Below are 23901 nucleotides of genomic sequence, written 5' to 3'. Positions count from 1 at the left end.
CTTACTGTTACCTCAGTCTTTACAAGAAAATACACTCAGACCATGTTAGACTTGGTAGTTCCTGTCGGATCTAATGGCTACTTCTTTGGTTAAAAGAATAGTTATGAAGGCCAAGCTTTTAAGAATATTTGATTTTTGAATAATTCAAATCAGATGTTAAATCAGGAGCGTCTCATTAAGTAACATGGACCTACTTGAAGAATCCTCAAAGTCTTCTGAGTATTCCAAGTTGCTTCAGTTTTAATAAAATTAGTTTTAATTTTGCTAATGACGGCAGATGTGTGGCAAACATCCAGTGCTAGAGTATTAAACACAATTTTAGATCTGTTTATTGGAATCATAAGGATTTTATTCTGATAATACAGTGAGTTAAGATGGTGATTTGCAGAATTAGTATTCAGATGTGCATTTGAACTTATCTGATAACATTTCTGATTTGTGATTAGAACACACAATCAGATTACTATAAGATGATATTTTGCAATGAGACTAATATCTGGAAATACATATTTTTCCCTTTTGCTAGTTGGTATCCCATTCTCTTAGTAAAACGATTTTTGATTGGCTGTGTTTTGATGAGGAGTAAGTATATCTTCAAATTCCAAATACAAGCTAAAATTCTTCTCTTGTCCAGTTTCAACAGAAATTCATGACACAAGAAAATCTGTGGATTTTGATTTTCACAAACTGTGCTCTTTAGAATCTTAACTCTTTTTCGTTTAAAATGTTTCCAGGTCTTCAGATGGCTTTTAATCTGTAAATCAAAACATTTGTGATATTTTCTGCAGACAGAAAATACAGTTTCAGACTTCGTTATCTTAATGGGGTAGTATCTACAAACCTCAATTCTTACTACTTAGATGGTAAAATTTTGCATTGTTTGTCCAGAACTATAAAGATGTATCTGAAAACATTTTTGATTCATGACCATTTTCGAGTAACCTACAATACAGTAAAACCCCTAACAACTTTGTTGAATATTAAATTGCAACTTTCAGTGGTAAATTAATGTGTATTATTATTTATACATTATCTAATTCTCATTATCTGAGAGTATTCACAAATACTGTACAACAAACTAAGTGGTCAGTTTTTAATTCATGTGACAGTAATATAACTTTATGCAGTTTTCTATTGACCTTGCTAACAATAGTATTTTATTTTATTTAATTATAATTGTTTACATATATCAGCAGTGAGGGTTTTTTATTTCTTACAGCACGGGATGCCAGCAGTGCAGGCCAAAAACCACTTTTATTGCAAGAGCCAATCCAAGTAAAAGGTAAACATGTATGTTCTGTTTCAATGTTACAGTTGTTTAGGGTATGTTGTTTCCTTTTGAGGTATCTTTCCAACGTTAGAAGTTATAAGACTTGGAGGAAAATCTTCTTTGAACGTTAGGAGGGGTCCATGAGTAAGTAGGAAATGTGTATGGTAGTTCTTGTCTTGGGCTTACTTACACATGCAATAGAGCTTCAGAGTTATGAACACCAGAGTTACAAACTGACGGTCAACCACACACCTCAACTGGAACTGGTAATATGCAATCATGCAGCAGCAGAGATGACCCCCTTCCCCCCCCCAACCCCCCCGCCCCCCCCCAAAAAAAAAGAAAAAAAAGAGCAAATACAGTACTGTGTTACACGTAAACTACTAAAAAAAATTAAGGGAAAGCAGTCTTTTTTTTTCTGCATAGGTAAGTTTCAAAGCTGTATTGAGTCAATGTTCAGTTGTAAACTTTTGAAAGAACAGCCATAACAGTTTGTTCAGCATTATGAATATTTCAGTTATGAACAGCCTCCATTTCTGAGGTGTTCATAACTGAGGTTCTACTGTATGTATGTATATAGAGTTTGTGAAAAATGCTCACATATCAACTTTCCATTTGTCTGTTTATTTTAGAGAATGTCTTCTGAAAATAGTGCTACTCAGAAATAGTGAATAATTAGAAATAGTGTTGCTGTAAGCATGGCTTTAACTACCACATTAAACTAATAGTTCATCAGTTGAGAAATAGATTTGTGATTCATCTGCCTTCATCCAGTCTAGTATCTCAGCCTGTCTTTCATCTCTTCATGGATATCCAGTCAACATCTTAAACTCAATGTGGCCAAAACTGAGATTTTTGATCTTTTCCCCCATTCCCAGCCTCACGTCCTCCTCTCTCCTTTTTATCTTATCATGGTGGAAAACAGCACCAAGTCTATTAAGAATGCTGCTGCTAAAACACCTTCTTGGCTTGTCATTGGCCATGTTAGCCCCTTCCTTCCAGGGGTTCTCTTTTCACATCTTCAATACATACAATCTTTCTTTCTTTACTTTTAAGAACTGCCATAACAACCCCAGCCTACCTACCTGATCTAATCTATTGTGACTTTGATTGCTGCCTTATCTCCACCAGTACTACTAACTTATACTGCCCACTGGTAAGCTTCTTCCTTAACCACCTCTTCACTTTTCTCCACGCTGCAAAAACTCCCTGATAAAATCTGAACTGTAGCTCCTTCCTTTAAATCCTTTTTTAAGACTTGCCTCTGCTCCAATGCATAAAAAACACTGCCTGCTGATTGTGGCTAGACAGGTGACAATCTGTGCTAATTCTTCCTTCTCTCTTTTTCTACTTCCTTCCTCCAAGCCCAATTAACTTCTTTTCTCCTCTCCTTCCTCCAAACTACAGTATATGTAATTAATAAAGCAGAGTCAGTACTTCATCCTACTCATTTGTTTGTATGTTGTGTTCACATCCCCTAATCTTCAACAGTTTTGGGCCAGTTGTTGCTAAGGCCATGTCTACACTCACAAGCTTACAGTGGCACAAAAGCTTTGCAAATATAAGTGCTAATGTAGACATGTCCTAAGGAAAGGTGTGTTTTGTATAATGAGATAGCTAATTCACTGTAAAATAAACACACACCTTTTTCTTAGTGAAGGCACAGCCTTTCTGTCTTTAAATTATGAGCCCTTCAGGGCAAGGATTTTTGTATGATGCTCAGCTCAGTGGGGTTGTATAGGCCTTTAGGCACAATTGTATCCTAAATATTTACTGTTACAAATAGTAATAAAGCGCTAAAGACTCTTAAAGGGGACCTTCTTCGCATTAAAATCTGAGAGATCTTTGGTGGGTTATTTTTTAAATTTTAACTTTTTTTTTTTTAATTACACTACCTTGGAAACTTAAAACTGAAATTATTTTTCAATTTGTCTTCTATTTTGAAATATTGAGTGGATACTTCGTGAACATGGAAGTAGCATTGTTGACATCCTAGCACGCCGCTGAGTGATGTAGTTATACCAACCTAAGTGCCAGTGTAGACAACGCTCCTGCTGACATAACTACAGCCTTTTGTGGAGGTGGGGTTATTAAGATGACAGTGCAGCTGCACCACTTCAAGTTTGTAGTGTAAACCTACGCTGAGTCGTGTGTCAGCATGATGATACCATGTTCATTTGCTGTTCTGGAAACCTACCTGTGTTCCTCTAAGAGAAGTGTTTTGATAAATGTTGTAAGTGTATATCCCAAGATATGAAAGTTGCTAAACTTATTTAAGGGTTTCTTTAAAGAAAAATATTAAAGCATGTGAGAGCCATTTTCTCTATCTGACTATTATTCTCTTCCATTCCACTGCCCAAGCAACTCTGTGTTAATATCCATTAGATCCAAAGAGCATGGTGCTCAAAGATCGTGATGCAGCACATACTATTAGATGCTCCAAATTTACTTTAAAACTGTCTTGTAGATTAAAAACCTCACTGAGTGCCATAAATACACCAGATTATTTTTGTAAATAAATGCTGAAATCTGTAATGTCTGTAATGCACTGTCAGCGTAAACATTTTGCTTCAGAGCTTCCAGAATTCAGACCAGAAATAAGGCACAAACTTTAACACTGAGGATAGTTAACCATTGGAACAATTTATCAAGAAATACCGTGGATAGATGTCTCTAAATCAGGACTAGATATCTTTCTAAAGTATATACTGTAGCGCCAACAGAAGTTATGGGCTTGATTCAGAAATTACTGGGTGAAGTCTTAGGCCTCTGTTATGGAGAAGGTCAGACTAGATTATCCTAGAGGTCTCTTCTGATTTTAATCTATGAATTGTAAATTTTCAAAGATGTGTGTTCTCCTTTAATACACCTAATATCCTTCAGCAACTGTAATTGTTTTTCAATGGTAACCTGCCTAACATATTAACAAAAGTAAGCTTATAGTGATTTTAAAATTAAAAATCAATGTAAGGATGTTATATTTGTGGTGACAAGCAGCCAAGAATGCATAACTAGAAGTAAGATAAAATTGCATTTAAAATTGTGTGTATTTTCATGGTCTCCTGCTTGTACATCAAATTCTGAAAAAGTTAGAGTAGAATCTTCTAAATAGATACTACATACATGTAAGGAATATATACTTTTAACTGTTACACAATCCATAAAGTACAGTCTGGCTATTTGAAGAGAGAGAGCTCTGGAAACTACTACATGGGATATTTTTAAAAAAAGTGGAGGTATCATCTGTTTCAATTCTGGTTTAATTCTGAAAAGATCTGTAAAATAATTAACTAGTGAAATTAGAAAATAATTTGCTAAGTCTTTGGCCACCAGTGACTGACTAGAACATATGTTTATTTTTTTTTTTTTGTTGCCAGAATAGCAATTTTTATTTTATTAAATGACACAAAGTTAAACTACTCTGTTTTAAACAATGTTTATTTTCATTCTTTCCAGAAAATTTACATTTTTCTGTCCATTATGATCTGCAGAGTACCTTCCTCTTTTACGTCTCTCATTAAACTTCTTTATCCCAGAATCCCTGGCAGGAAGGAAGAATTTGCAAGTCTCCACTTAAGTTAATGGGCTAAAATAATGATTTCCCATGATTTCATGTAGAGCTATATTATCTTTCAGGGCCTCTACTGTAGCATGCTCCATATGACTTTTAATTGAACTTGATAATACTTATCTTTTGGTATTTGTTTTTGTTTTGTTTTTGTTTTTTTAGTTAAAGCAGTACTTAAAAAGAGAGAGTATGGACCAAAATACATGCAGAATAATTTCATCACTGGTGTCAGAGCAATAAATGAGTTCTGTCTTAAATCCAGGTACAGTAGTTTGTGAGTTTAAAGTATAATTGTCTGTATATTTTTGACTTGTTCATGTGTGTTTCAGAAGTGTAGAATAATTTAGCACAGCGGGACATAAATCCTGACTGAAGTGTCTAGGCACCACTCCAATACACACAATAAATCGTAGACTGACTGAGTTGAGACTTCATTTGCAAATAACTAAACTTCAAGCTCACTGCATCATGGTGGCTAATAGATTCAAACTCTTTCCTATACTTTTTAAAGGGGCATTGTAACAGTTTAATGTATATACTATTAAAACAAAATGAACTTAATTTAAGTTCTCTTTCCAACACCTCTAATCTTCCTGTTCTCCACAGTACTGACTTTGCATGCCAAGAAGTTGCAAATTCTGTTAGTCACTGAAGAAAAAATGCTGTCTCTGGAACAGCCAGTGTTTCACAGGGGGCACAGGCAACCTTGTAGTAATAGACAGAGATCATGTGAATCTCTGAAATATGAAAGCCCACTTAGAAGCCACAGGAAGCTTCATCTTAAACTTTAGTATTATATCTGTTTACAAATGCTTACTATATTTTGCCAAATTAAGACTTAACGCTCACTAATATTCAGACTTAATCAAATGTATCATTCTGGCCCATGGTTATTGTTACTTAAATGCATACTTAACTCTCTTTAGTATCTGTCATCCATCGCTGCCATGTCTTCCACTTAAACAACACAACTCAAATGTCTGATCTCATTTACAAAATCTGTTTGACTTTTATTAAATAAGTTGTTTGCAGTCATGGTGGTATTGCCAGGATACAAGAGACAAGGTAAGAGAGAGAATATCTTTTATTGGACCAACTTCTATTGGTGGAAGGGACAAGGTTTCGATCATCACAGAACTCTTCCTCATGTCTGGAGAATGTAACCTGAGTGTCTTGAGGAGTTTGAGTGGGAGTTTGGGGAGGGAGCATGTGGTATTCTGGTATTGTTGGAGTGCTCCTTAGGGATTGTTTTGGTGGATTTTTTTGTTTTAGTGTGTCTCACTGACAGGAACTAGGGGGAAAGGCTATGACAGATACAGAGGCGGTAATGGTAGTCACTCAAGCAGTGGAAGAGTCAATGAAGATGACTGGATGTGAAAGCTGCGGGATGTACAAGATCCTGGAGGGGGATACCTTAAAAGAGCTTTATTTGTATGAAGTGCCTCTTCATAGAGCTTATGGAAAAGAAGATTCGAGGGTTGGAGATGCAGGTGGAAACTCTGGTTGAGTTTAGAAGGGGGTTCGAGCAGATGATGGAGCAAAGGAATGAGAAGGCTGAAGGGAAAAACCTGGACCTGCAGATGGAAGCAGGACCAACGAACTCTGAGGGGAAAATGCTGGGTGAGGAAAGTGGCCACACTGGAAGCATGTGACTGCGAGAACCTGGCAGAGGAAAAGACGGGCTAGTGAAGGAGAAATAGAATTCAGAAACAGGTTTGTGGAGTTGGAAAATGAAGAAGGGGTGCAGCAGGTGGTTGCTGAAGGTGGGAGGTCAAGAAAGAAGAGAAAAGCAGTTAGTCCTATGCAAAGAGTGGATGAGCCAACGGAGATACCACCAAATAAGAACCCAGGAGGATACAGGAATGGTTGCAGAGGATTGCAAAGGAGATAGTAGATGACAGGTTCCTTCACCAAACAGTTGCTGAACCAACAAGAGGGATGCTATTTAAGATTTGGTATTGGTGAGTAGTGAGGACCTCATAGAAGAACTGGTTTTAGGGGACAACCTTGGTTCGAGTGACCACGAATTAATTCAGTTCAAACTAAATGGAAGGATAAACAAAAATAGATCTGTGACTAGGGCCTTGAAGAACTAACTTTAAAAAATTAAGGGAATTAGTTGGGTAAAGGAACTGGACTGAAGAATTCATGGATCTAAAGGCGGAGGCTTGGAATTGCTTCAAGTCAAAGTTTCAGGAACTATCTGAAGCTTGCATCCCAAGGAAGGGGAAAAAATTCATAGGCAAGAGTTGTAGACCAAGCTGGATGAGTAAGCATCTCAGACAGGCGATTAAGAGAAAGCAGAAAGCCTACAAGGAGTGGAAGATGGGAGGGATCAGCAAGGAAACTGCTTCATGGAGGTCAGAACGTATAGAGATAAAGTGAGAAAGGCCAAAAGCCAAGTAGAGGTGGACCTTGCAAAGGGAATTAAAACCAACAGTAAAAGGTTCTATAGCCATATAAATAGGAAGAAAACAAAGAAAGAAGTGGGACTGCTAAGCACTGAGGATGGGGTGGAGGTTAAGGATAATCTAGGCATGGCTGAATATCTAAACAAATACTTTGCCTTCATTTTTAATGAGGCTAATGATGAGCTTGGGGATAGCAGTAGGGTCGCTAATGGGAATGAGGATATGGAGGTAGAAATTAGCACGTCCGAGGTAGAAGCCAAACTCAAACAGCTTAATGGGACTAAATCGGGGAGGCCAGATAATCTCCATCCAAGAATATTAAAGGAACTGGCACATGAAATTGCAAGCCCATTAGCAAGGATTTTTAATGAATCTGTAAACTCAGGGGCTGTACTGTATGACTGGAGAATTGCTAACATAGTTCCTATTTTAAGAAAGGGGAAAAAAGTGATCCGGGTCACTACAGGCCTGTTAGTTTGACCTCAGTAGTATGTAAGGTCTTGGAAAAAAATTTGAAAGAGAAAGTAGTTAAGGACATTGAGGTTAACGGTAATTGGGGTAAAATACAACATGGCTTTACAAAAGTGCCAGACCAACCTGATCTCCTTTTTGAGAAGATGATAGATATTTTAAACAAAGGGAATTCAGTGGATCTAATTTACTTAGATTTCAGTAAGGCATTTGATACAGTTCCACATGGGGAATTATTAGTTAAATTGGAAAAGATGGGGATGAATATGAAAATTGAAAGGTGGATAAGGAACTGGTTAAAGGGGAGACTACAACAGGTCATACTGAAAGGTGAACTGTCAAGCTGGAGAGAGGTTACTAATGGAGTTCCTCAGGGATCGGCCTTGGGACCAATCTTATTTAACCTTTTTATTACTGACCTTGGCACAAAAAGTGGGAATGTGCTAATAAAGTTTGCGGATGACACAAGAAGTTGGGAGGTATTGCCAATACAGAGAAGGATCAGGATTTCATACAGGAAGATCCGGATGACCTTGTAAACTGGAGTAATGGAAATAGGATGAAATTTAATAGTGGAAAGTGCAAGGTCATGCATTTAGGGACTAAAAAAAGAATTTCTCCTATAAGCTGGGGACGCATCAGTTGGAAATGACAGAGAAGGAGAAGGACCTGGGCATATTGGTTGATCACAGGATGACTATGAGCCACAAATGTGATGTGGCTGTGAAAAAAGCTAATGTGGTCCTTGGATGCATCAGACAAGGTATTTCCAGTAGAGATAGGGAGGTGTTAATACAGTTATACAGATGAGACCTCATCTGGAATACTGTGTACAGTTCTGGTCCCCCATGTTTAAGAAAGATGAATTCAAACTGGAACACATGCAGAGAAAGGGCTACTAGGATAATCCATGGAATATAAAACCTGCCTTATGAGAGGAGACTCAAAGAGCTTGGCTTGTTTAGCCTAACCAAAAGAAGGTTGAGGGGAGATAAGGTTGCTCTCTATAAATACATCAGAGGGATATATACCAGGGAGGGAGAGGAATTATTTAAGTTCAGCGCCAATGTGGACACAAGAACTAATGGATATAAACTGGCCATCAGGAAGTTTAGACTTGAAATTAGACAAAGGTTTCTAACCATCAGAGGAGTGAAGTTCTGGAATAGCCTTCTAAGGGAAGCACTGGGGGCAAAAAACCTAGCTGGCTTCAAAACTGAGCTTAATACATTTATGGAGGGTATAGTATGATGGGACAGCCTAGTTTTGCAATTGACTGATCTTTGACTACTGGTGGTAGATATGCCAATGGCCTGTGAAGGGATGTTAGATGGGGTGGGTTCTGAGTTATTACAGAGAATTTTTTCTTGGGTGTCTGGCTGGTGAGTCTTGTCCACGTGCTCAGGATTTAACTGATCGCCATATTTGGGGTTGGGAAGGAATTTTCCCCCAGGGCAGATTGGCAAAGGCTCTGGGGGTTTTTCGCCTTCCCCTGTAGCGCGGTTTACTTGCTGGTGGATTATTTGTACCTTATAGTCTTTAAACCATTATTTGAGGACTTCAGTAACTCAATCATAGGTCTGGGGTCTATTACAGGAGAGGATGAATGAGGTTCGGTGGCCTGCATTGTGCAGGAGGTCAGACTAGATGATCATATTGGTCCCTTCTGACCTTAGAGTCTATGAGCTAAATACAAGATGGGACATATTGTTATCAGAAGGGTGGTCTCCTACAGAATGTGTGAAACACTTCTGCTTAACAATATGTCCCACCTTGTATTTAGTTCGGACACTCAGGGTACCTCCTCCAGACCTGATGTAGAGTTCTGTGATGCTTGAAATCTTGTCCCTTCCACCAACAAAAGTCAGTCCAATAAAGGATATTACTGTACCTACCTTGTCTTTCTCTTGAAAGTTTGGTGACTTTTATAGCAATTACAATTTTTAAAATTCTGTTTCTGCTCTGGGTTTTACTTATCACCATAGTATCTGAGTCCAGGCAAAGGTTTTAAGTGAAATCAGCTTATCATAACTTATTTTCTTTATAGGCAGAAAAATTTGAAAATGTATTTGTTGGCTTTTACACAAAAAGTTGTGGACAGAAATAATAGGACTATAGGTTTATTACTGTGGTAAAACAAAATTATTTCCTATTTTATATATAAACATCTTTCAAAGATGAATGTCTCGACTCAGATGGTGGAGGAAGTAACTAAAGGGACAGCCATTTTAGACTGGATTCTGACCAACAGGAAGGAATTAGTTGCGACTCTGAAGGTGGGAGGCAATTTGGATGAAATGGATCATGAAAATGATAGTTTTCCTGATTCTGAGAAAAGGAAGGAGTGAGAGCAAAGGAATAAGGACAATTGACTTTTAAAAAACAGACTTTAACAAACTCAGAGAAGTAGTAAATAAGGTCCCACAGGAAGAAAATGTAAGGGGAATAAGCAGTCTAGAAGAGCTGTCAGTTTCTAGAAGAGACGATATTAAAGTCACAAAAGAAAACTATCCCAAAGTGAAGGAAAGATAGGAAGAATAGTAAGAGGCCAATATCATGGCATGAGGGGCTCTTAATGACCTGATAATCAAAAATGAATCTTATAAAAAGTGGAAACATGGACAAATTTCTAGCCATGAGTACAAAAGAATAGCACAAGCATATAGAAATAAGAGCAAAATCAGAAAGGCAAGGGCACAAAATGAGTTACACCTAGCAAGGGACACAAAAGACATAAGGAGAGGTTCCATAAATACATTAGGAGCAAAAGAAAGACAAAGGAAAGCACAGGTCTACTACTTGGTGAACAAAGAGCTAATAATGGACTACACCAAGAAGGCAGTATTGAATGCTTGTTTTGCTTCAGTCTTCAAAAAAGTTAATTGTGACCACAATCTTAACACAGTTTATATTAACAAAAAGGGGGAAGGAACACAAGCCAGAACAGGGAATGAACAGATTAGTTAATACTTAGACAAGTTAGATATATTCAGGTTATTAGAGCTGGATGAAATGTACCTCAGAGTACTTTGAGAACTACCTGAAGCAATCTTGGAACTGTTAGCAATTATCTTTGAGAACTCAGAGAGGATGGATGAGGTCCCAAACGATTGGAGAAGGGAAAAACGTAGAACCTACCTTTAAAAGGGAACAAAGAGGACCTGTGGAATTATAGATCAGTCATCCTAAATTTGGTACCTAGAAAGATACTGGAACAAATTATTAAACAATCAGTTTGTAAGCACCTAGGGGAGAATAGGATAAGTAGTAGCCAATCGGGGCATGTCAAGAACAAATCATGCCAGACCAACCTAATTTCCTTCTTTGATAGGGTTACTGGCCTAGTGGATAGGGGGATAGCAGCAGATGCGATATATCCTGATTTTTAATAATGCTTTTGACACTGTCCCCCATGACATTCTCATAAGCAAACTGAATTACTATAGAGTGGATAAGTGGTTGAAAAGCCATTCTCAAAGAGCAATTATCAAAGATTTGCTGTCCAACTGGGAGGATGTATCTGTTTGGGTCCTACAGGGCTCTGTGGTGGGTCTTGTACTATTCAGTATTTTCATTAATGACTTGGATAATATTGTGGAGTGTATGCTTACCATATTTGTGGAAGACACCACATTGGGAGGAGTTGTAAGCACTTTGGAGGACAGGATTAGAATTCAAAAGGACCTATGCAAATTGGAGAGTTGGTCTGAAATTAACAAGACAAAAGTCAATAAAGATAAATGCAAAATACTATACTTTGGAAGGAAAAATCAAATGCACAAATGCAAAATGGGGAATAACTGGCTAGGTAGTACTACTGCAGAAAAGGATTACGGGGGGGAGGGGGGTTATAGTGGATCACAAATTACATGGGATCAAGCAATGTGATGCAGTTACAAAAAAGGCAAATATTCTAAGATGTATTAACAAGAGTGTCATAAGTAAGGCACAGGAGGTAATTGTTCTGATGTACTTGGTACTAGTGAGGTCTCACCTGGAGTATTGTCCAGTTTTGGGTGCCACACTTTAAGAAAGATATTGACAAATTGGAGAGAGTCCAGAGGAGAGCAACACAAATGATAAAAGGTTTAGAAAACCTCATCTATAAGGAAAGATTAATAAAACTGGGCATGTTTTGTCTTGACGAAAGATGACTGAGGGGACACCTGATAATTGTTCTGATATGTTTAGGGCTGTTATAAGGAGGATGGTGATCAGTTCTCCATGTCTACTGAAAGTAGGACAAGGAGTGATGGGCTTAATCTGCAGCAGAGGAGATTTAGGTTAGCTATTAGGAAAAACTTTCTAGCTATAAAGGTAGTTAAGCACTGGACTAGATTAGCAAGCGAGGGAGAGTTGGCATTTCTGTCATTGGAAGCTTTTAAGAACAGATTAGCTGTCAGGGATGGTCTAGGTATACTTGGTTTTGCCTCAGCGTGCAGGGATGGACTTAAATGACCTCTTGAGGTCCTTTCCAGCCCTATATTTCTATGATTCTATAAAGTGCATTACTGTAAAATTAAACTGATAGCCAAGCATAGCAAATACATGCTCAGCAACAGGTTTTACATAGACCTGTGTTACTGAAAGGGGGAGATTATCTAGGTATTGGGAGTTATCCTTTAGGCTTTCTTAAAATGCCATATGACCTCTAATTTCCATGTAGGCAGCCATCAGAGAAGAACAAAAGGGAGTATGAATTAATTTATCATCCAGAGAATTTTCTCCTTTCAGTTAAGGTATAACATTCCCATGTTGTTAATATGGGCCCAGAGTTTGGGTTTTGAGCTCAGGCAAATCACATTATGATCTTCAAGAGCAATTTAAAGAACACTTCATGCTGCTTGCATTGCCACTGGACTGTGTTTAAATAGAAAACCTCAGGTTCCTGTCATTTCCTTTAAACATGTCTAGTTAAGGAAAAATTTAGGATAGATTTTTAATCATGATATCCTTTTAAGGATCAGTATATTTGATCTTCATATTGATTCCTTTATATATAGTATGAATATGTTTTTTGTTGCTATGAACTGTTTGTTTCCATCCTTTAACAGTGATCTAGAACAGCTGAGGAAAATCAGAAGACGAAGCCCCCATGATGACACTGAGGCTTTCACTGTGTTTTTGAGATCAGATGTAGAGGCAAAGTAAGAGAGAATTTTTTTAAAAAAAGGAAATTATTTGGTAATTTGAGTTATTTAATTTGGGTTATATGAGAGAATGGTAGGAAATATTATAAGCTACAATTTTAAAAAGTAGCTTTATAATGGAAAGGGTAGTACTTCTTTCCTTTTCTGTTTAAATGCATTTGTATGTGCCCATTGTTGTAACTCAGTACAGTATACAAAATTGAAGGGGCACATTGTATATATTCAAAGAGTTTAGGGGGAGAGAGGGAGAGTTAGATTTCTAGCTTATCATGTGTGATTAATTTGGATGGATTTCCTCCAGAAGAAATATTAGTAAGCCATTATGCTACTGTGGTATTAATGAAGGCTTGATTAATGTAGTCAAAAACTTGAAATTCCAAGCATTTTGTTTTATAAAGTATAGTGTGTGACAATCAAAAGGATTTCAAAGTTGTTTGTATTTTGTGCAGGTCTCTAGAAGTTTGGGGGAGCCCAGAGGCCCTTGCTAGAGAGAGAAAACGGCGTAAGGAAGCAGAGATAGAATATAGAGAAAGTAAGTGTAGAGTTTTCAAATGTCTACAAAATGCTACAAAATCACTGTTAATTCCAACCTCATACTTCCCCCTGGGAAAATAACACATCTTCACTTCATCCTGGTATGGGTGTCTAATATACATGTTTTTGTTAACGTTTTGTGGTATAGTGTAATTATGAGAAATGTCTGTATTGTTACTGTACACGTAGGAGGTGTATGTGATGTGTTAAATGTGTTAAACTTAAATGAGTTAAGATTAACTGAGCATATCCTTTTTTTTGTGGATTAATTGGTGGATGTTGTTAAACAACTTGAATGGGTTTTGAGCATTCGATTAAGATGAAAAGATTTCGATTAAGATGAAAATTCAGTTTCTGTTCCACTGCTAAGTATTTACCATGTTATTCGTGGATTCTGTTAAGAAACAGAGATCCTTTAAGAAATCTTAATTGAATCAGATCTGCTTGTTTAATATACATTCATTAGTATGCAGTAGCAAATTTACCTGATTTGTGTAAAGAAAAGAAATCTTGTAATTCTGAAATTTTCAGCTGCCAAGTACTGTATATGTAACTAGAATTGTCATATTGCAGATCTGTTTAGAAACCAAAAGCTGTTAAAGGAGTACAGAGATTTTCTCGGGAACACTAAGGTAAGAGATCATTTAATTCCTTGGGTGAAATCACTATTAAGAATGATATGTGTGTGATTGCTAAAAGCATATTTCTAAGAAAAAGAATGTGGGGAAAAATGTGTAAGTGGCCTTTCAAGATTTTGTTGCAACTTATAAATGCCCTGTAATATATCTGTTTTATATCACTCTGATTGTAATAGAACCTTAAACTTTTAAAATACTATTTAAATGGATTATGAAATGATCATAGTGTGGCCCATTTGTAAGAGTTGGATTTGTGGATCTCCTCTTCTCCCAGATTTATAATCACAATCCCATTGTGATTCTCTCTGGGCTTGTGGCAACTTCTGTATATGCTGAATGTGTACAATACACATACAATTAATTACATGAAATCATATTGGTCGAGTTTTTTTGTCTTTCATTTTCCTTTCATCTGTTTAAACCAGTCTCCTCAGCCTTTTTTGGCTTTTTTCGCGTCCCTCTTCCTAAGCAAGCTCCTAACTCCAGTCCTGCTGAGTGATTCCTGATACTTCTTTCTATTGGGCTCTAGTTCCTCTACTTACTCTTTTTATGGTTGCAGTGACCCCTGGTGGAGGCTGCTATGCTTGCTTAACCTCCTTTACATCTAATCCTACACTGTTTATTGAGCTGAAATGTCAGCATCATGTGGATAACCAAGAGCTCTGCAGACCACAGTTTGAGAACTTCTGTACTAAAACTATGTATCTTAGCTACGCATGAAACCAAATTGTAAATCTAATGAACTGTCCGTCCTAAATTACTGGATTATGCAGCGCTATACCTCACAGGAATTCTAGTAATACATGATATGTAGGTGTTGTATATGGTGTACAGTAGACTATTGGTAATCCTTTCATAAAACCAGGATTTAGTTGTATTACTACTTAATTGTTTCAGTTTAGCAATTTATTTTAGCATTATCTCATTTCTTTATATAGCCACGCTCCAGCACAGCAGCTATGTTTCTCAAGGGACCAGGAAAGGTGGTGATGGTTGCTATTTGCATGTAAGTTTGAAAAAGTAAATGTTTTCTAAATGCAAGAGTAAAAAACTGTATAACCTAGAAATGGAAGTAGTGTTGAATTTTTTCCAGATGATTTCAACCCCACCTTTAAATAATAAACCTGATTCAAAATATCACTAGTTTTCCACAGAGTTTACCCACAAGAAAAGAAAGTCAAGACTGAATATTTCTAATAAAAAAAAACAAACAAAAACACGCAGAAGAGTAAAACTTCTTAGAAGAGCACAATGAATCTTTTAAACAGATTCACTTAATTTTTCTAAAATGTGTGAATATTTCTTCAGATCCAGTGGAAGGTAATACATGAGCAAAATAGCTGGAAGTATTAAGAAAATAGTAATTTATAACTCCAGAAGAAAAGGCTGCAATTTGATGGGAAATATCTCTGAATTTTCTTACAGCTACTTTTGCTTTCTGTTCAGAAAAAAGAATTGGGAAAGTAACTTGACTGAAAATTGCCCTGTCCTATCATTCAAGAGCTTCTACTATTAACCACTCTGAGTCTCCAGTTTGCTCTCTTAAATAAATTAACAATAACCACCATTGTATGCGTGTACAGGGAGAAAAAAAGCAGCCTGTATCATGCTCCCTTCCTTTCTTTCCTACACCAGAAATTCATGTACAAATATTGGCCACCTTCTTTGGAATTCGGCACAGCCATGATCATGGCACTGTTGCTTCCCAGCACTTCTGACCTCATGGGGACCCCTCTGCACTGGAGGTGGGGGGAATGGATACCTGCCAGGTGGAGGCAGGTGATGGGAGGATGCATGTAGTCCTTTCTCCAGCTCTGCAGAGAATCCTTGAGAAGATACTTGGTTCTTATCTCTTATGTGGTGCTGCAGAGGCTAGGAGAAAGCCTGGTAGTTTGTCAGGAATCTAGATGGTGGGGTGCCAGGAACCAGAGTCAGTGCAGAGGCACAGGGCCTCTGTGTAATGACTCTGTCCTCCTGCATGTGATCAGCATGAATCTCTGAGACTCAACAATATTCGGGGGCAAGCCCTGTCTCTTACTGAACAAGAGCAAACCCTGTCCCCACCTATCTCCAATGGAGTGATGTGTTGGATTTACTTCCTCTGAGCCCCTTCTCGTAGGTTTTTACCATGAGGTGGGGTTCTCTGGCCCAGTGTAATATCGTACTTTGTGGGAGAACCAGCTGAGAGGCCACAGTGCAATTACATTCATGGCCTCTAACAATAGATGGAAAAAAATCAGTATTTGCCAAATAGAAAAGAACAAATATTAGGGAAATAAATTTTTCATTATCAGGCTTCGTAGAGGTTATTATACTGTCATACTAACACTGTCATGTTTGAGATAGCACTTTCTAAGATAATATTTGCAGTGGTTTATACTATCTTTTCCAAAATCTTCCCAATTGGGATGAAATGTATCATGTGTATTAGTATTTTGGAAGTTAATATTGGAAAGATTGAAGAAATTGTCTTCAACCATTTTCAAGTTATCACAGCACTGAAAAACACAATTTTTCATTTAAAAAATGTTCAGATGCATTATTTATCTACATTGCAGCTTGTGTTTAAGACTGTTTGCGCCATGTACTTGTTATAGTACTCTATGAAGGTTTAAAAAGATTGAGAAACAAATCATGAACAAGTGAAAGCTAGTGTTGTTGCACCTTGTTTTCCTTATAGTTTGGGTGGCTTTCTAGCTCAGTGCACATGGGCCTTGATAGCCATACAAACACTAGACAGTTCTTGATGGCTGTGACATTTTGGGGTTCAACCCAGACCAGTAAGGGGTTGTGTCACTGCCTGCACTTCAACCTGAGTGCCTTAAATACGATCCTGCTTCAGCTCTGAGCCCGGACACTAACAGGTCACACACAGGCTTTCGCCGCCCAATTACTGTTTGCAGAGTGACTCCAACATCTCTGCAGTCCTGAATTTCCCCCGCACTGTGTTTCTGTAGTGTCCAGCCCCTTCCTGGAGCACTCACAGAAGTTGAGCTCGCTGCTCCTTTAAAGAGACAGAAACAGTAGCTTGTTATTTTTACTGAAGATCAGTGACGTGCCGAGGGGGTAGTGGAGGGGGCCAGGTCTCCGGGCCCTGGCCTGTGGGGGGATGCCGGGCCGGTACTTCATGTCGCACAGGGGGCGGGGGGCACAGGAAGCTCTGAGCGGCGCAGAGCCTCCTGCGCCCCCTGCCCTCCGTGAATGGCCAGCCTGGAGCCGCACTCACCCGCTGCTCTAGCCCCGCAGCCTGGTGCCGGCTCAGATGGGGGGGGGAGCGGGGCAGGCCCTTCACAATATGCGCTCACCAGGGGTGGGGGAGGGAGCGGAAGCGGGAGCAGCCACCTCTTAGCCTCCTATGCCCTCCACCCATCATGACGGGCTGACCCAGCGCCCTCCGGTCTAAGCTGCTGCCAGGCTGGGCTGCAGCGGTGGGTAAGTGCAGGGGGGTGGGGGCGGAGGTGCGCTGGGCTAGCCCTTTGTGCCAGGCAGAGGGTGCAGGAGGCTGAGGGGCAGCTGCTCCTGCTTCCGCACCTCTCCTCCGCGCATCATGAAGGGCCAGCCCAGCCAACCCCAGACCAGGGGCTGAGGCTGCCCCACCATCTGAGCTGGCGCTGGACTGCAGGGCTGCTGGACCATTTGCAATAGGCGGGGGGCGCAGGAGGCTCTGAGGGGAGTCCCTCAGCGTCTTTCCCCCTCGCGCATTTTGAAGGGCAGCCCAGCTCCCTTTCCCAAGCTGGGGGCGGGGGTGAGGCTGCCCCCGTCCAAGCTGGCACCAGGCTGCAGCGGGAGAAGCGGACGCCACACGCATGGTAAGTGCAGGGAGTCGGGGGCGGCAGAACCAAGCTTGTATTTGAGCCCCTCCCCCCCCCCGCCTCATGCCCCCCTGCATGTACAGACCCCCATCTCTGGGGCACCTGGGGGGTGGTACCAGGACCCCTCCTGCCCTATGGGAGGATGGGACATGAGGCGGGGGGGGGGCGTAAATGTAGACTTGGCCCCTGGAAGCCCTCCGTATGCCACTGCTGAAGATAACAATCACTTTAATTCAATCAAAGCACTGAGATGGTTTAGATTAAAAGTAAAACAAATTTATTCAATCAAAATAGATTTTAAGACAGTTCAAGTATAAGAGATAAAGACACAAAGGGTTACAAAGAAACAAAAGTAAAAATACGCTTTCTGATGGTTAAGACCTAACTTAACAGCTACAGTCTTTGTTTAAGGTAGTTTCTTCACCAGTCTTCCTTTTCCACCAATGGTTGACTAGCTCTTACTCAGGATCCTCACAGGGCCCACGGTGTTGATTTGTCTGGTTTCTTCAGTTGAAGGATAACTTAGGGGTTATCCCCGTCTTTATAATCCAGTAAATCTTTGAAAAGTATCTCTCTCAAAGTTCATTGACACTGCTTCAAGAGGCAGAAAGGCTTCCTGTTGGTGCAGTCTCCATCCACCCATTACAATTGTTAAATGATCACTTTTTCTCCACTTGCTCTCCTGATGGCTTTGTTTGCCTGGCATGGAAATGTTCTTTCCTTTGTCACAGCTTACTCAATTTACGTTGGGGACCCATTCAGGCAGGTGAAACCACATTCCTTTGTCTGGAAAAAGCCTGTGGATCAATTTCCTCTAACATTCCTGTTTTAAACACATTTTAGTCATCATTCCAGCATATATGTATAATCCTTTGTGGGTGGATCATATACACATTACACAAGAATATTAATGATCAATGAGTTATTAGTTTTCCAATGATGTATTTCATGACATCTGTTAGATACAGATTATAGTGATGGTGAATTGGGGCACCCTGAGCTGGTCAGGTCAGTGAAACTCACTGTTGGATACCAGGGAGCCCCTTTTCTTCTGGCATAAGGATACTCTTAGGGTCACAATGGCTCCTTAGTGTCTCTGTGCTTTGTCATGCAGTTCCTTCATGAGTAGGAATATGCCTGAATATGCCTACTCCCTGTTGACTGTCTCTAACCCAGAGGGCACAATAATAATACCTAACTCTTATATAGCTCTTTTTACCTGTAGAACTCAAAACATTTTACAAAGAAAGTTATGTCATTATCTCCATTTCCGTGAGGAAAAGGTTTAGCCATTCTGTTGGGTTCTGACACTTCAAGTTTTGCACGCAGATTTTTACACAGCCCTCAAATGTTTTGTGTCCCCACAGAAGACCCAAAGCTGGCATTTGGAGGAGTGCAGTAAAATGGTATCAAACCTGCTGGGACACTCCTGTGTCATCTTAGAAGGCAGAGATCCCACAGCTTTACTACACCTTCAGATAATCAGACTGGCACCTTTTTTTTCTTTAAATGCAAGAAGCTACATTGCTACAAGAAGTCAGAAAAATGTGGTCATGATTCCTACAGCAATTTGTTTGCATTGCTCATTAGTGGGAAAGCTGCGTTGCACTATGGATAGGAAGAATAGCCTGGTAATTAAACACAGGACTGAGAGCCAGGAGGAGTGAATTCTTTTCACTGTTGCTATAGGCTTCCTCTGTGACTGTGTGTCTGTTTTCCCATTTGTTAAATGTGGAATACTATTTCCGTATATATGGGCTGTTGAGACTAAATTAATGTTTGTAAAGCGTATTGAAATGCTTGAATGAAAAGAAAATTTACTTAGCACTTAAATAACAAGATGATAGGCACCTTAGGAATTCCTTAGATAAGGCCTTAAAATGATCATCATATTCAGTAATATGCACAATCCTATATGTTCCCAAGAGGCAGATTTATGGTTGCAGAAGGAAATGTAATATTCAGTTTCTTGGTTTTTGTTTGTTAAAAAGCACAACTATAGCATTCCATTAACTTTTTTGTTTATGAAGTATTAAAAAGCCCACCTGGCAGTGTCCTTTTGAACATTCTTCGTTACCAGTAAAGTAATTTATGAGGTTGTAACACTAGAAGTGACAATTATGGATCTTCTAGTGTGATTGGGCATAGAATTTCACCCAGTGACTCCAACCACTAGTGATTGAACTAGAGCGTATCTTTTAGAAAGAAGCTTATATTTTAGAAATACACTTGCCAATGCATATACTACTATTTATTATTAAGAGCTATGATCTGGTCCATAGAAGATACAAATATCAACCTGGTGCTTGTCCTCGAGAGTTTGTAAAATGGGAGGTTGCAGCCGGCACACTGAGATTGAAGGGGGGCTTTATACAAGAAGGCACAAAGATCTAAGTGGAAAAAAGAAAGATTGCTAAGGATTGTTCTATTGTGCTAAGGGGGCATGGATGGACTAAAAGATCTGATGTTTATAAATTGGGAAGTAGTTGTGCCGTGTCTTGAAGGTGAGGGCAAAATGATTGCAGCTTTCAAAAGTATGGCTTATGATATATGTCTTTAAAAAAAATTAGATTTCTCAAAAATCCTAACTTTATATCTCTATATACTCCACTTAACTGGAAATGTTTTTAATCTAGTAAATTCACTGTATGTACTAATTGATAAATTGACTTTTTGTGAAATTTAGTTTCCTTATTTGCTGATCATAACATCAGGTTATACAAAAAGTCTGTGATTTATCTGTGATTATTTTAAATACTGAATGTTAATTTTCATATAAAATTGCTAACTCAGCTTTCTTTTCTCTCCAATCTTAGAAATGGGTTGAATTTTTTCTTTAAACTACTTGCTTGGGTTTACACGGGTTCTGCAAGCATGTTTTCAGAAGCTATACATTCTTTAGCAGACACTTGCAACCAGGTGAGTAGTGCTTCCATTGCACTAGTTTAAGTTAGTGATTATAGTTAGCTTCCAAGAAGGAATGTAGACCTTTGAAACAGATGTGTTGGGAGTAGATAGGAGGATTGCTCTCAATTCAGAAATCAAGTGTCCGACGCCTGGTGATGGTTGATTAGGAATCATTAGCATGAAAAACTACAGGGCATATTGTAAGTAGAGAGAAAGTAGCACTTTTTGCATTTACTTTTGACACAAGAGTTGGGGTGTCAGTGTATTGCTTTGAGAAGCTTTCTTTGAGTATGTTTTGTAAAATAACAATATGAAGTTGGAGGGGGAGAGAGGTTGCAGATCAAAAGTTGAGCCTTCAAGTTCTCTATGGCTTTTAGTTTACATCAATGTTGTTAATTTATAATTTCCATTTTTAGAATTAGCATAGCCACAGACTGGCTCTAAACTGTTGCATATTGCAGTGGTTTTGCCTCTTTTAATGTTCGGTGGGCATTATTGTATTCATTTCTGTGGCTTTGCATGCTTTTCTTTTGTAAGTAAAATAGCAGGTAGCACGTCAGTAAGAATAGCTTTGGATTTCAACAAGTTCAGAAGCCATTTTAACAGTGTCAAGACTGATCAGTCTAAGAATTTAACTTGCCTAGATTATTGTCACATATGGGAGAACGTGCCTTCATGTTTCAGTTAACTTATTATTAAATAATTCCTGCCTTGCAAATGGAGGCATTCATATTAGAGACCATAACATGCTATGATAATGATTATGATAGCATAATCTATGATAATGGTGCATTTGTTTGTAGTATGGGCATGCGATTTTTGTAGTATGTGAATATATTTTTTGCCTGCAATATAGAAGTGAATTCATTCAAAGAAGAAAGGGTAACTAATTAGTTTCTGTCATATTCTGTCAATGGTGATTTAGCATACCCTTGTCAGAAAATGATGGGGGTATGCAAGCAGCCCTAGGACGGTGATCCTCCCAGGAATAATGTAAGTTCTGAGTACAACATTAACATTACTTTACTTAACACTTTTACTCAGAACCTGATGGTCTCTCCATGTATTGCTGTAGCCAACTTGTCTCTTAATTATATTGTGTTTTAATGTGAGTAATTTGATAGACAATTTGTGAACTATTAGCAGAACTATTAATTAATGAATTCATACTGACATGCTAACTTAAAACCTTGAAATGGAGAGAAACTGGAGATTCTGTAGCTATCTTTTGTTTCTGATTTGTGAAGTTTGGACTAATACTTCTGCTAGTGTTTGTCTAAATATATTTCAGATATTTAGAAATATTACTCTTCCTTTCTAAATTAATAATTTCCTATACCGTTGACCATGCTTCAAGGGAGGTGGTGTGACTCAGTGGAGAAGATACAGGATGGGACTCGGGAGACCTAGGTTTTATTCCTGGCTCTGCCACTGACCTTCTGGGTGACCATGGGGATGTCCCTTGCCTCTGTCGGGTCAGGGAAGGCTCATCAGCTGTGGCAAGCAGTTCTCCTAAGAGAAAGAAACCTCCGATTTCAAACCAAAGTCATCAGGCCTGGCCAGCCAGTTTGTAAAAGTGTTGTTGTGCCAGTCACACATGCTTTATAGGTCAGCACTGCTGACACTGACTAATGGGGCAAAGTAAAGAAGATTATTGACCATGTTTCATACTCAAACCTTAGCCTATTTTTTTCCTCTAAGTGTCATCACTTTTCACTTCTCGACTCCTTTTCCCATTTACATGGGGTAAAAGGTGCCCATGGTTCTTCACCACTCCTTCTGGTCTATGGCACGGGTTTGTGAATCTTTCCTTTTCTCTTCAAACTTCTCTTGACAGAGTCTTTCCATCATATCATCAGTCTTCCATGTCCTTTGTTGCTGTCGTCGTCTTCCCATGCTTTCTTTGCTGGTCATTTTTCTCCCTTGCCCAGCCTACCTGAAACTTGTGTTCTGCTGATATATCACTGAGAGTTTCAAGTTCATTTTCTCTCTAGTTGTCTAAGTAATAAAGTAAAATTTTATTTTAGAGAAAAATTAAAAGAATGTTAAGAATGCAAAGTTAAGCACTCAAAAGTTAGGAAATACCAGGGTTAATGATGCCCATGCAACCTTAATTTGACCACCTTGTGTGTATGTGTTATGAAGGTTTTGTCCAGAATCACATAGGAAGAGCCAGGAATAGAACCCAGTTTTCTAGAGTCTCAGTCTGTCTTAAATCCAAGAGAGGCAACCTCCTACCTCACTCATTGTCCATCATGTCCAATGAATGAGGCATTAGTCCTGAAAAACAAATAGGATGTGATCATGCTGTATCACAATTAGGGCCCTACCAAATTCACAGTCCATTTTGGTCAATTTCATGGTCATCTAGTTTTAAAATTAATCAGTTTCACATTTTCAGATGTTTACCTCTGAAATTTCATGGTGGTGTGACCGTGGGGGTCCCGTCCCAAAAGAGGGCTGGTGAGGGGTCACAAAGCTGTTGGGGTGGGTTGTGGGATTGCCACCCTTACAGCTGCGGAGCTTCCTTCAGCCAGGGGAGGTACCCAAAGGTGGGTCTGATCTTCCCTGCGAGTGGCCGTGCATGGGGAGAAGTCCTGTCCCTCCCCAGCCTGGCTGGGACTAGCAGCTGGAGCCTAATGCATAGTAGGAGTCCCTGGCTGGGATGCCCCTAACCCTGTCCATCTTCCTCCCCTTCAATAGCTAGATTTCATTCATGGCCGTGAATTTGGTACGGTCCCAGTCATAATGCATGTATATTAAGAGGGCAAGCCAAGGTTGCCTAGGTAACCATTATTCTGGCATTTTCTATCTTTGTCTGATCTTTGCAATATTAATGCTTTTTAATGTAATTTTTCAAATGTAATTTGCTAGGTTTTTTAAAAGCAAATAGAAACAAAATAATTGTATCATGTGGAACCATACTGACCTCCTTCATGGGTCATCAACAGGATTTGTGAACTCAAGATGCTTAGATCCACAGCATAGACCTCTACCACTCTAGCTAAAAGAGTAACTGATAGCAATAGAAGGCTACCAGAGGGGGGTGTGACAAATTTGCCTCTTTCTTATCCAGCTGTTTGCTAGGTAGTAGAAGAGTGTTGGGAATCTGGTGTTTGGATTCTATTTCTGGCTCTGGA

At 39.1% G+C, this 23901-nt stretch overlaps 1 protein-coding gene across 1 annotated transcript in view; it reads left to right on the top strand.

Moving 5' to 3' along the window:
• The window catches only part of SLC30A9 (solute carrier family 30 member 9), a 68846-nt gene that overhangs the window by 10686 nt on the left and 34259 nt on the right, over positions 1-23901 (top strand). Inside the window, exons 3-9 of the mRNA XM_067531284.1 lie at positions 1220-1282; positions 5001-5100; positions 12775-12867; positions 13320-13402; positions 13978-14036; positions 14981-15048; positions 20671-20773. Coding sequence (XP_067387385.1) covers positions 1220-1282; positions 5001-5100; positions 12775-12867; positions 13320-13402; positions 13978-14036; positions 14981-15048; positions 20671-20773 — 569 coding nt within the window. The remainder of the gene's footprint in view (positions 1-1219; positions 1283-5000; positions 5101-12774; positions 12868-13319; positions 13403-13977; positions 14037-14980; positions 15049-20670; positions 20774-23901) is intronic.

Source organism: Emydura macquarii, unplaced genomic scaffold, assembly GCF_026122565.2.
Source record: "Emydura macquarii macquarii isolate MOO-44397 ecotype Brisbane River unplaced genomic scaffold, CSIRO-AGI_Emac_v2 contig_3128, whole genome shotgun sequence".
Taxonomy (NCBI): domain Eukaryota; kingdom Metazoa; phylum Chordata; order Testudines; family Chelidae; genus Emydura; species Emydura macquarii.
Note: the sequence above shows the minus strand (reverse complement) of the source record. Positions and strands in the feature narration are given on the sequence as shown.